This window comes from Chinchilla lanigera, unplaced genomic scaffold (assembly GCF_000276665.1).
Source record: "Chinchilla lanigera isolate Chin_1 unplaced genomic scaffold, ChiLan1.0 scaffold00037, whole genome shotgun sequence".
Classification (NCBI taxonomy): Eukaryota; Metazoa; Chordata; class Mammalia; order Rodentia; family Chinchillidae; genus Chinchilla; species Chinchilla lanigera.
The window spans coordinates 21,236,308-21,249,309 of NW_004955438.1; the positions used below are offsets into that span (position 1 = coordinate 21,236,308).

At 53.2% G+C, this 13,002-nt stretch overlaps 1 protein-coding gene across 3 annotated transcripts in view; it reads left to right on the top strand.

Moving 5' to 3' along the window:
• The window catches only part of Evl (Enah/Vasp-like), a 99,897-nt gene that overhangs the window by 37,547 nt on the left and 49,348 nt on the right, over positions 1-13,002 (top strand). The window contains exon 1 of one of the 3 annotated variants that reach the window (XM_005390427.2): positions 1,247-1,501. The exons of the other annotated variants lie outside the window; for them this stretch is intronic. Coding sequence (XP_005390484.1) covers positions 1,491-1,501 — 11 coding nt within the window. The 5' untranslated portion in view covers positions 1,247-1,490. Of the gene's footprint in view, positions 1-1,246; positions 1,502-13,002 lie in introns of those variants that run through there. 3 annotated transcript variants of the gene reach the window in all.

The window sequence follows — 13,002 nt, forward strand, 5'->3', positions numbered from 1 at the left end:
AAAAAAAAAAAAAAAAAACAAACAAAATGTGTAACAACTGTACTATGCGTATGTAGGGCTGAGGATGGCTACATTGTGGAGCGTGGGAGTGGAGAATAAAGTTTTGCAGTTACAAGTTCTTACATTTTACAATAAGTGGTACAGTACTACTCTAAATATATTGTGTAAAATTAAGGGTGTAGAGGCTGGGGATGCGTGCAGCCCGGTGCTAGAGTGCGCGCCTAGCAGGAGTGACGCCCTGGGTTCAGCTTCCTGACTTTTGACTTCCCAGTACAGGGGAAAACAAAAAGAAAACTTAAGGACATACATTGTAATCCCTGGAGAGACCTCCAGAAAATAAAGAAGTGCAGCTAAATCATCAATAGGGAAACGGACTTCTACAAACAACGAACTGAGGAAAGAGGGAAGAAGGGAACTAAAAACAAATGAGACAAACAAATAAAACACCAAAATGGTAAAGCTGAGTCAATAAGTTAAATATAAATGGGCTAAATGCTCTAATTAAAAAAATAGAGGTTGCCAGGCTGGGAGCAAATGTAAGACTCAATCACTTCCTGTGTGCATGCTATACTCTTTAAAGACTCTTGCTCAGAGAGGATTTGCAGGAGGCAGAGTGAAGCCAGCTCCCCGCTCTAGTCTCTGGACCCTGTGGACTTTGCTTCCGGTGGCCAAAGACACCAGAGACTGGGCAGTTATCCTGGATTATTCAGTGGGCCCAGTTGAACCCCAGGAGTCCTTAAAAAGCAGAGAACCTGCCCTGGCTGTGGTCAGAGAGATGCCACTGTTGAAGAAAGGTTCAAGCAATGCACTGCACACTTGGAAGGTGGGGTAGCAACCGTGGGCTGAGGAAGGCAGATCCAGTGTAGAGGCTGGGGGAGGCAGGGGCCTCTCTAGAGCCCACAAGAAAGCGTAGCACCTCCAACCTCTTAATTTTAGCCCTGAGTAGAAATGCAAATTTCACTCCAGAGTCCAACATGAAGACTTTAGCAGCTATTAAAGCCGTGCCCAACAGTCTCTGGCTCTCTGGGGACCAGCTGAGTTCCGGCAGCAGCACCCAGCTCAGGCCCAGGCCCAGGCCCCTAGGTGGCTCAGACCTCAGGAGCCTGCATCGCTGCTGGGCTCTGGTGCAGCCAGCACCACACAGGGCCTGGTCCCCCCAGCCCAGGCCTCAGCCGTCTGCCCTCACAGGAAGCTCACAGAGTTGAGGTTGCGGCTTCAGGGCTTTCGGGCCTGTGCCACCGCTTTCAGCCACCCGCACTGGTGGGACCCTGCCCGCTCGCTTCTTGTTCTCTATTTTCTACCTAGGTTTCAGTTTTTAACTGGGGCTTGTTTCCCCTTTGTCTCTAGTTCAGCTTCCTTTTCCTGTTTGGTTTTAAGTAGAGTCTAAAAATCAAGTCACTGAGTTGAGAGTCTGTGGTCCTCTGACCCGAGTAGCCCGGGCAGAGCACGGGTCTCACCTCCTGAGGTTCTCTGTGCTGCAGCCTCCAGCCATGGCCACGTGGTGAGTACTGGGACCCCTCAGGGGACAGAGGGCAGTCAAGAGGGAAACGCTCACTGGTGAAGGCCCTGGAGAAATCACCAGGTGCCCTTGTTGTACTGATCAGTGATCAGAAAATCCAGGACCTAAGGGCGAGGGACTTACCGAAGGTCACATGAAAAGCCAGTGGCCTCAGACTTCATCTGCTGGCCCTTCTGCCCCCAGACCTTGGTCTCCTGATGCCTGCAACCATGAGTGGCTCCGGCGCCGAAAGGACTTACTGAGAGCTTAGCTGCCTGCCTGGGAGCATGGAGAGGGAGTGCTGGGCTCTCCACGTGACGATGCCTGACTCCGTGGTGGCAGGGGAGTCCTGGCTCTCCTCCCTGGGATGGCCCAAGGCACCTTTTACAACAAAAACTTGGGTCAGAGCAGCACACTGTGTGACCCTCGGGCTGCTTTCTCTGGAGACTGGCTGTGGAGCCACGGTGCGCACCAGGTGGCCTGTGACCACGCTCCACACTGTACCGGCTCTTCCTCAAGGCATGACCACAGTGTGGACACGGCTGTCCCCTGCCCTGCGACTCCACCAAGGTTGGAGGTGATAGGACAGAGTTTTCTCCTCTGGGAAATGGAGCTTGGACTTGATTTAATACCTTACAGCTTTGTGCCTTAGCATCAAACATTCATCTCTCGCTTTAAAAATTATGTTCTGAACTTGTTTCATGAGTTTTCTTCCTCAAGTCTGTTACCCCTCTGGGATGGGCGAGGAAGGTGCTGCCGCCGTGCCGGTGTCTGAGGGTGCTGAGCTCTGAAACACTGTGGGGGGCCTCAGGGCTGTGGGGAGGGACTGCAGCTGGAGCCCCCGCCGCGCTTCTCCCAGGATGCCACCGTGGGCTCCTGGACATACTGCCCAGTGAGTGATGCCAGTGCTGGGCCAGCAGGTGGGACCTGTCCCGAGCGCCTCCCTGGCATGCACACCAGGGACACACCGCTCCTGTCATTTTGTGTTTTGGTGGCTTTATTCCTGTTCTTTTGCAGCCTGTTTTCTATGTTTTGGTCCTGTTCCTTCAAGGAAAATGAACGGGTGGGACATAGAAAACAGATTGCTTCCTGTGCCAAAGCACGTGTTTTCAGTTGTGACTTGTGTTGTGCGAGGTTTGGGCCGCTCACTCTGTTCCATTAGTCACTAATGGCAGAAAACAGTATGAGAAGTAAAAGGCAGAGCGCAGCGTGGTATTTGAAGGCCTTTTAGGATTTAGAGATCTGCAAAGTCTGCATCTGGAAAGCACACCGGACACTGGCAACAGCAGATTCGGGTCAGGGACACCGCAGTCACGCCGCAGGCCCTGGCTGGGCCCTCCCTTCACTGAGGGAAGAGATGTGTCCTGAGAGAGATGGAGCTGAAGTCTGAAACTGCTGACCTCGTCCAGCCCTCAAGATCCAGATGCGGACGGGACTTGTCTGTGGGGCGTGGCCAGACGAAGACAAAAGCCCCTTTTTACTGGCACCACCCTCCCAGGCAGGGCCTTGGCGCTTGTCTGTGCAAACAGGCCCACGAGCTGACACCGCGGCGAAGGTCCCGGGACCGCTCCGCAGGTGTTACCTCGGTGTGGGTGGTGGGCGGAGGACTTCCTGTGTCGGAAGAGCACCTCCTCTCAGCCTGCCTCAGCCCGCTTCAACCGAGGGGCATTTTCTGAGCACCTGCCCCAGCGGGAGCTGGAACTCTGCGGAGCACAGGGCAGTGCACAGAGCGCCGCCCGCGCGTGGCTTCACCGAATTCCCAGGACAGTGCCACCCCGAAGGAGGCAGGTGTAGGCGCAAGGGAGCGTCCCCCGCCCCCAGGCTCCGGGAGTAAGTCAAAGATGAATTGACAAGAGCCAGGTTAAGAGAAGCAGTGCCAGAGGACTCTCATTATCGTGCGTGGGCGCACATGAAGGACGTGAGCAGGCAGGGGAGCCCAGAGGTTCATAGTCCTCTTGGTGAACCCGGGGGGAGCAGGCAGCACAGGGTCACAGAATGGCGCTAGGAAGAAGAGTGGACTGGACTAGGCAGGTAACAGTCTCTCAGGGCCAGGCGTGAGCGTCCACTGTCTGGCTGCTGTGGCTTAAGTAGCCCTGGTAGGGGACTCTTGCACGATGCCTGTACACCAGCGGTGCTGGAAGTAGCCCTGGGGAATCCTGGGGGATCACCACAATGGCTTTCTCTGGAGAATCTGCTTTAAATGGGCGAGGGAGATGCAGGGAAAGCCTTTCTGTGCGCCTGCGCTCCCACAGTGGGAAGGCATTGCATGCCTGCGGAGCCTGCTTCCGGGCCTCCTTCATATGCACTGCATAGGCACTCTTCTGTTTCACAGAGGAAGAAAGCAAGACATAGGAGAGTGGAACTGGACAAGAAACACAGGCGGGGAGTGACAGACCCAGGCCTGGGACTCGGTCTCCTGGCTGCAGGCGCTGTGCCCTCTTGCTGTGCACACATGAGAGCCAGCCTCTGGTCTCGGGACGCGCATGCTCAGAAGTGAGGAGCTGCCCAGCCTGAGGGCCACACAGCAGACAGGAAGTGAGGGCAGGAGGAACAGCAAGAGTGGAGAAGCTGGGGCTGTCAGGAAAGACGCCAAGAAAAGTGGGCTCCCGGGGGAACTTTGAAGGACAGAGGCTTTTATAAAAAGAGACCAAGCAGGGGTGCTGGTGAGCCAGGGGTGCTGTGGGTGCTGGGCCAACAGAACGAGCCACGTGGGCAGCCTTGTCCTGTCGGAGATGCTCAAGAAATCCTAAGCAAGAGCTACAGAGAGGCATGACATGGAGAATGCCTGGACTGCTGTTTGGGTGGTCCCAGAGTGGACACCTGGACCTTGTGACCCCAGTGGGACATGAGGCAGCCATGTAAAACTCTGGAAATGAAAACGTCAGGGTCAGGGATATAGCTCAATGGCACAAGCTCCTGCCTGGCAAGCACAAGGTCCTGAGTTCGATTCCTGGTACCAAAAACCAAAAAAAAAAAAAAAACAAAGTCATGCCGGGCATGGTGGTGCACGCCTGTAATCCCAGCACTTGGGGAGGCTGAGGTAGGAGGATCAATGCAAGTTGGAGATCAGCGTGGGCTACAAAGTGAGCTCAAAGCCAGCCTGAACTGCATACTGAGACCGTCTCAAAAAAAAGAAAAGAAAACGTCAAGCAGCAGTGGCAGAGAGGGACAGTGAGTGTCCTGAGGTGGAAGCACCTTGGCAGGCTCAAGGGTCAGAAAAAGAACAGAGGCTGATAGCACACAAGGAAGGGCAGGGTGGAGGTGGTGAGGGCAGAGGGCTCGACAGCCTGACCGCACGCGGAGGAACTGAGCTTCCTGGTGAGCCTGGGCCTGGTCCTCAGCCAAGGGAGAAGCCTCCGGGGGAAGCCTGCGCAGGACCCCTCTGGCCGCTGCGTGCCTCAGGGCTGGCGGTGACAGGCGTGGAGGCAGCAAGACCTCTTGGGAAGCTCTGCAGCGCCCAGGCCAGGGGTGGCGGCGGAGCAGGGCTGAGGTGGAAGGAGGCAGCAGATGCAGGGAGGATGCGCAGCGGGGCCCGGGACCTCCAGATGGAGCCGCTGTGGGTGTGGGGAACACGAGTGCAAAGACTCGGGTGGGTGGGGCACCTTTGGCCACGGTGAGCAAGGCTTGACGCAGACGGCTCAGAGCTGGCGGGGGAACAAGGCCGGCTGATGCTGGCGTGTGGCAGAGGAAGCCCAGCGTTGTGTCCGCCCCTCCAGGGTGAGCCAGTCCATCTCGACTCCATGCCACCCCTCGCTCTGGTCTTTAGCATGCTTTGGATTTCTTTTAATCGCTCATCACCTAACGTGTTACACAGCTTCTTTACGTATTGCTGTGGCATTATGTTGTTACTTATTGTCTGTCTCCGCCCTTCTAGACTGTAAGTTCCAAGGAGGCAGGGATTTCCATCTGTTTGGTTCCCTCGTGTGTCCCCAAAGTCTGAAACGTTGTCTGAAAACCTGTTCACTGGCTTGTGGGGTTTCATTTTGAAACGTGGTACTAGAGATGCTGGGCTGCCACAGCTGCTTCTCAGTGGAGCTTCTGGTGTCGCAGGCTAGAGAGGCAGCCAGAGAGAGACTTGTCGCTGGCTCCCAGGCAGTGCTGGAACTGCTGGCTGCCTGGACACAGTCGTCTCGCTGCTTCCACTGGCCTGATAATCTTCTAGGTGCAAAGATGCAGAAACCCTCACCCAGCCCGCTCACCCACAGCCCCTCTTGCCCATCCCCGGCCTCTGTCGGGGTTTGAAGACAACAGGAGGTCTCTGTCCCAGAGGCCCTCCAAGATCTCGCAGTCAGGTGTTCTCCCAGATCACATCTCCCTAGAGATGTGTGGCCCTGTTGCTTGGAGAGCTTCTGGAACATCTGACTCCTGCATCTCGAAGGATCCGATGAGCTGCTAGCTGTCTGTCGCTAGCTGTCTGTTGAGGGTCTGTATCACTCTCATGAGAGCATATTAACTCCTCAGGGTGGCGGGCAGAAAACTGCTGGGAACTGGTCTAGCCAGTGGCTTGCCTTTGGTGGCTGACCCACAGAAGAGAAAAGGGAAGCAGCCACCTTTTGTGGGGGCTGGGTGTCAACTATTGTGCGAGCTGCCTCATGGGTGTTGTGTGAAGTCCTCATGTCTATCCTGAGGCATCGTAAGGTTTTCCCCCAGAACAAGCATCGGGAGCGTTACGGAACTTGCAAGTCCCACCAGAATCACTCAGCAGGGCTGCGCTCTGGAGCCAGGTCTCATGTGCTCCAGGGGTCGACTTTCCTAGCAGTAGCTTCTCAACAGAGCTTGCCTAAAATTGCAGGCAAGGTTAGAGGGCCCTATGAACCTCTGGTTTTACTAAGTCTGTCATTCTGTGCTGTTACTACCCTGAGAGACACGTGAGACTTCGGCCCTCCTGTAGCACCCTGTGCATATCCCTGTGGATGGCTGTTTGTCCCAGATGTCCCCTCCTGGACTAGAGCCCTCTCCTTTCTGTCTGTGCGCAAGCCGGGTACACAGTACACAGTTCCCCAGTGGTAGAACTGAGCCAAGTGGCCTCGTTGAGAACCAAGGATGCTAGCCGGGTGGAGCCAGGCTCATTCCTAGGCTGCTCAGGTACCCTCGGAGATGAGTGCACGGCAGGCCTTGCACCAAGCCACATCTCCACAGCTGTCCCACAGCTGTGCTGAAACCTGGTCCACCTCCGCAGTGACCCTTCACGGACACAGGGACACATCAGAATTTATAAAGAAATGTTAGAAGTCACCCTAGAGAGCCAGGCACGGTGCCGTATGCCTGTAATGCCAGCAGCTTGGAAGGCTGAGGCAGGGAGATCACAAGGATGGGCCCAGCCTTGACAACTTGGTGAGACCCTACCTCAAGATAAAAACTCAGAAGGTCTGGGGATGTGCCAAAGGCCCTGGGTGTGCTCCACAGAACTACCAAAAGCAAAGAAAAAGTTGCCCCATGGGTGATTTATAAATTACCGAGGGGGAGATACGCCTTTCCCTGGCAGATCTGGTGATCTCCCCTTGACCAACCCAGGCCTCCCAAATCAAAGGCACCTCAGGTTCCATCCAGCCGATGTGATGGAGTAGATAGCCATTGTGGCCTGAGTAGTAGTCTTCCTGAATTTAATCAGAAACAGCCCAGAATGAGGACAGCCTACCAGACAAGGGACCTCAGATCTTCTCCAAAAAAGTCATTATCAGTAGGAAAAAAAAACAGGCTAATATCCTAGCCAAAGAATAAGCAGACAGGGCTGGGGATTTAGCTCAGCGGCAAAGCGCCTGCCTGGCAAGCACACACAAGGTCGTGAGTTCGGTTCCCGGTACCGGAGAAAAACCAAAAAAAAAAAAGAATAAGCAGACAGCCCAACTGTGCAGTGCAGGAGTGGACGATGGGTCCAAAAATAGCAAAAACATTTTTTGGAAAAATGAGTAACTTTTAGTGTGGACTCTGTATTAGATTTATTTGGAAATCATTGATTTTCTTTGGTGTAATAATGATATTTACATTATATAGCAGAATATATATATATATAGTCAATGGTAGGGATTGAACCCATAGCCTTCACATGGATCTACATCCCCAGCCCTTTTTTATTATTTTCTTATTTGAGACAGTTAATTTTAATTTTTTGTGATGCTACAACTCAAACCCAGGGCCTTACATATGTTAGCATGTGCTCCGCCACTAACCGCATCCCCAGCTAGAATGTCCTTATTTTAAAGAAATGTATGGTCAGGAACCTAGGACTGAAGTATCATGCCTGCAACTTACTCTCCAATAATTCAGGAAAAAAAGAGATAACTCACACTTGGCCAGATGCTAACCTGGGCAAATTTAGATGAAAGGGGCAGTGGTTTACCTTCTATATTTCTGTAGGTTTTTAAATTTCAAAATAAAAAAGCTGCAAGGAAAATAGCTTCAAAATAATAAGCAAAGGTTGGGGTTAGGGTTTCCTGCTTTGCTAAGTAGAGTAGCAGGCCTGGTGACCCACATCTGTGATCCCAGCTCTTGAGGAAGCAGAGGCAGGAAGATTGCAAGTTTGAGCTGAGCTCAGTTTGGGTAATTTAGCAAGGCCCTGTCTCAAAATAAAAAATAAAAAGGAACAGGGACGTAGCTCAGTGGTAGAGCACCCATGGATTCAATCCCCAGCACTGCAAAGAAATAAAAAGTAGAGCAGAAGAAACCCCTTACATGACAGAGAGATGTAAGGGCTGCCGCCGTGGAGGTGGGGGGAGGCTCCCCTTCCTGTGCCTATCTCATTATCTAAAACAGTTGCTTTGGGACACCTGTCAGCTCTGGGATGCCTGTCAGCTCCTCCCCGCCTGCCGTGAGTCCAGATTCCTCAGTTGCCAAACTGGAATGTGGCGTGAAGCAGCTTTTCTCATCCCGAAGTGGGTGTTGCAAAGGGATGTGACTACTCCAACACCCAGCCTCCATGCCTTACAGCACTCCTCCCAGGCCCCAAGTGATCCACTCCCTCCTCTCCTCAGGGAAAAATCTGGCTTCTCCCTTGGGATCCCCTAGGATCCCGGCGCAGATTAAATGTGTGCTCCTCTGCACAGGTGGCATCTTGCATACCCGTCAGACGCAGGACTTGGTGGCAGCGTGACTGTGGGTGTGCACATGTGTCTTCCAGCTGGGGACAGAGACCACATCTTGGAACCAAGGGATGGTTGAGTTTAAGTACTGTAAGCATAGAGATACATTTCTCAGTCCGTGGGGTGTTTTCTTGGTTTATTGTTTAAGTGAGTGCAGGAAAATGGAGGTGTTTAGAGCTCACAAGAGTCATGGTCCCTTTTCCCCAGCCACTCCCCCAAATCTTCAAGGGACAAGAACCAGAACACTCAGCAAACTCGACAAACTTGAAAGCAAACACTCATCAGCTATTTCCTGGGAAACCACTGGGTCCCGGCTACTGCAGCGGCAGAAATGAACCATACTTTAAAAAAGAGAAACAGAAGCAACCTGTCCCATGGGGTTCACGTTCTCGTTGGTGAGAGAAATAAACAGCCCCTCAGGACGGTGGCCTGAAGGGTCAGAGTGGTAGGTACGAGGCAAGAGGGCCCAGAGGACGTGGCTGTCAACATGCTCTTGGTGGCAGTCAGTGACCCCCCCACCCCAGAAGTGACAGGTGTTGACAGTCGGAGGAACGTACAGGGCTCAAAAGGCCCAGACAGAAGGGGACCTGGGACACCCCACAAAGACAAGGCCCCACAGCCCTGGTGACTACCACCTTATCCTCCTTGGGGCTTGAGAGAACAGGAGGTGAAGACGGCTGCCTGTGGGCAAGGCTGGAATGCAGCAGGGTAGTGACGCGCTCTGCACGGCTGGGCTCCGTGTGCTGACACCAACCAGGTCAGGCTTTTAATCCTCCAGACAGCCTCCACAGAAGGGGAGGAAAGAGACGTGCAGACAGGTGACGGAGAGATGGCGCACCGATAAGGAGGTGAAGAATAAGAGGTCCGAGAGTCCATCTGAGGTCATCATAGCTCGTAAGTGGCAGAGTTCCTGGTGAGGGCAGAAGCAGAGTCCAACTTGCGTTTGAGGAAGGTCTTCTGTGGGGGTTTTTTTTGGGGGGGTGGTTTTTTTGGGTTTTTTTTGTGAGACAGAGTCTTGCTGTATAGTTCAGGCTGCCCCTGAACTAACTGTGTGGCCCAGGCTGGCCTTGAACTTGTGGCAATCCTCCTGCCTCAGCCTCCTGAGTGCTGGGATTATAGGCATGCGCCACCACGCCCGGCTGTGGGGAAGGTCTTTTTGGTGACGCTGTGAAAAGTGAATTGGGGGTCACGAGACGAATGCGGAGGCAGGAAGGGCAACCAGAAGACTATGGTGACCTCGATGAGGGACAACAAGGACAAGGAGACTGGCAGCAAGGCAGGAGAGATAGCAACAGACCCGAAGGGTGCTGGAGAAGCCGGAAGATGGCCTGCTGAGGGCGCGCAGAGGAACTAGTGTCTGGCAAATTTCAGGTTTCCCAAGTGGCCTTGGGTATGCCTTGTTACCATGTGCTGAGATAGGAAACGGTGAAAACAAGGGTTTCTGTTAGAGCAAACTGAATTTTGAGATACCTGAACAACATATATCCAGTAGCTGGAAATAGAGTTCCATAGCTGGGAAGGCAAGAGAGGGTCAGCGTCAGCGACGTGGGGTTTATCGGCGTACTGGTGATCATGAGAAACATGGCCATGGGTGAGCAAGCTCAGGAGGAGATTTGAAAGCCGCTGTTTCTCAAGATGACTTCATGGACCGTTTGCACCAGAATCGGCAAGAATGTATGTCCCCGTTGAGCGTGGTGCATACCTGTGATCCTGGACCTGGCTGAGGCGGGAGGATTGCCATGAGGCAGTCTGGGCCTCATAGTGAGCTCAAGGCCAGCCTGGACTATATAGCGAGACCTTGTCACCAAAAAAAAAAATGTGTATCCCAATAGAGGCACCCAGGGACTTGAGAGTTTGGACTTTAATAAACACCTTAGCTGATTCTTACGGTGCACACAGTCTGAGAGCTGTGGGCAGAGAGCGAGAGGGGAAGAAATTCTACGTAGTTCATGTGCGAGAAGCACGAAGATTTAAGGGGGCCTTCACGTGAGTATTGGAGCTGGGACCCCTCTGAGCACACAGGAAGGGCCAGCTGCAAGTTATTTCAGAGGACTCTTAGAGGTTTTAAAGCTTGGCCCCAACTTAAGAACCCCTGACAGGCGAGCAGGCAGAGACGTGTGGAGGCGGCAGGAAAGGAGGTGCGTGAAGGAGCCACTCGGAGGGGACACGTGACCCGAGAGCCCAGCACCCTTCAGCATTGGTTAGTGTAGCCTGGGGACAGCAGCCAGGTGCGGTGGAGAGGGGAGGACTGGTGCAGAAGGAGAGAGACCAGCAGCCCGCTGGGGAGCAGAGGGCTGGAGGGAGGAGGGGCGGGATGAGTTCCTGGCCACGCCCAGGGCTTTATGTGGATGCAGCCCCGAGGTAGTTCCTATGGGGAGAGATTAAAGAAAAAATGGGGATCCCAAGAGGGCAGCCCCCTTTCCCTGGGGGGCCTGGGACCATGCCGCTTTCCATGCTGAATGCTCTTCCCCAGGAAGCCACTCGGTGATGGGAAAGTGCTGATTCCCGGTCAGATCAAGCCCCTAGACAGAGTTGTAGTGTCCGAGGGAAGCCACCAAGTTGGGGAGTTGGAGCTGAGCAGGACCGCTGTGCAAGTGCAGAGAGAGAGGCGCCTTGGGCCTCTTCTTTCCGGTGAGGTCCAAGTAACAAGGGCTTTGGGCCTACAGAGAGCAGCGGGGGCCGTCCGCGCTCTCCCGGAAGCCCCAGGACTCGGCCTGTGGTCAGTCGCTGCCCAGACAGAGATGTGTCTTTAGAGGTCGTGGGCAGGCTTGGCAGCCTCAGCCTACACTGCAGGCCACCGTCTGAGCTGTGCTTTCCTGACACCCCGCCCCAGCCCTCAGTGAGCCGGAGAACACTGCCGGTAACCTGTGGCAGATGCGCTGTCTGAGCCTGGAGCCCGTTTCCCAGCAGGCGTCTGTGTGAGACCTGCACCACCCTGGACATCTGCTTGTCCCTCCTTCACGGGTTTGCACTCTTCAAGTTTTTATAGCAAGTGCCATAAGAGGCACTGCTAAGGTGAGAAGCGATTCGAAGCCAGCCAGCCATAGGAATGAGCAGGGCTACGATGTGGTGTCCCGTTCAGGCCGGGAGAAATGCAAAGACCTTGTTCTGGCCATACAGGGGCAGCGGAGTCTGGCACTGGGAGAACCTGAAGTCTGCATCTTTCCAGAAGGATCAGACACTGAGAGGCTGAGGTTCGAAGGCCAGCTGCAGGCTGCCAGGGCCGTGTGAGTGTCTTATCTCCAAGTGCCTCAGTGATTTCGGACATGGAGGCCAGGAATGTCCATAATTAGCTTCCAGAGTTGTGTGCACAAAGTGTGGGATGTGTTTTGCCTTTGCTGCTTGGAAGTGAGAGATTTCAGCAGATATTCCAAAGTGACCTATGGTCTAAAAAGCCAAACCAGCTGTAGGACAGAGACTGCAGCTTCTCTCTTCTTCCCTCGAACACCTGGCCTGGTGCCAGGCTCCCACCAGAGCTCCATGAGTACTCCCACTGGCCTGGGCACCTCCCAGGTCACAGGAGGTCCTCAAGTAAGATGAGGAAGCCAAGGTCCAGAGTGCCGCACGTCTCTCCTCCAAGCCGACCGAAGTACGGTCTGAAGCCTTCTGAGGAGACTGTCTCGGTACCACAGGGAAAGAAACGAGTCTGGAATTCTCGCAGGTACACAAACACCTGTACAAAAGCCCAAGATCACACAGGAACTAGTCAGCTTGTTCTAAAAGAACTTTCTCCCAAGAGGAGCCCAGGAGCTCCTAAGGGGAAAATGTCCATCAACCTCATATTTAGCGATGTATTAAACCAACCAAACCATGCGTGTGACTGTTCTCCTCTTCCCAGTACCTATGCACAAATAGCTTGGGAGTTTTGGTCAAAGAAAAGAAGCTCATGCTACCAAGGACACCAAGAAGAATGACTATTAATGAGGCTGTAGGGAAAAGGAACTCTTCTACTCTGCTGAGGGGGATGCAAACTCGTACAGCCACTAAGGACTCAGTGTGGAGGTTTCTCAAAAAACTAAAAGTAGAACTACCATATGCCCCAACTATACTACCCTAGCATCCTGTAGGGTTACCTGCATACCCATGTGTATTGTAGCACAGTTCACAGTAGCCAAGACACGGAAGCAGCCTAGGTGCCCGTCAGTGGGTGGATGCATAAAGAAAATGCGCTGCGTTATTTAGCCATAAAGCAGAACCAAATTATGTCATTGGTGGGAAAATGGGTGAAACTAGAGATCATCCTCCTAAGCAAAATAAGCCAGATTCAGAAAGCCAAGTATTGTCTGTTTTCACTACTACATGGGGGGGGGGTGATCAAATATGCAGATATGAAAATATCTCCTTGAAACCAAACATGATTTTAAATTAATAAATACTAATATATTTTTAAGAGGAAATAAAATAAAAACAACAAGACTGTAGGAG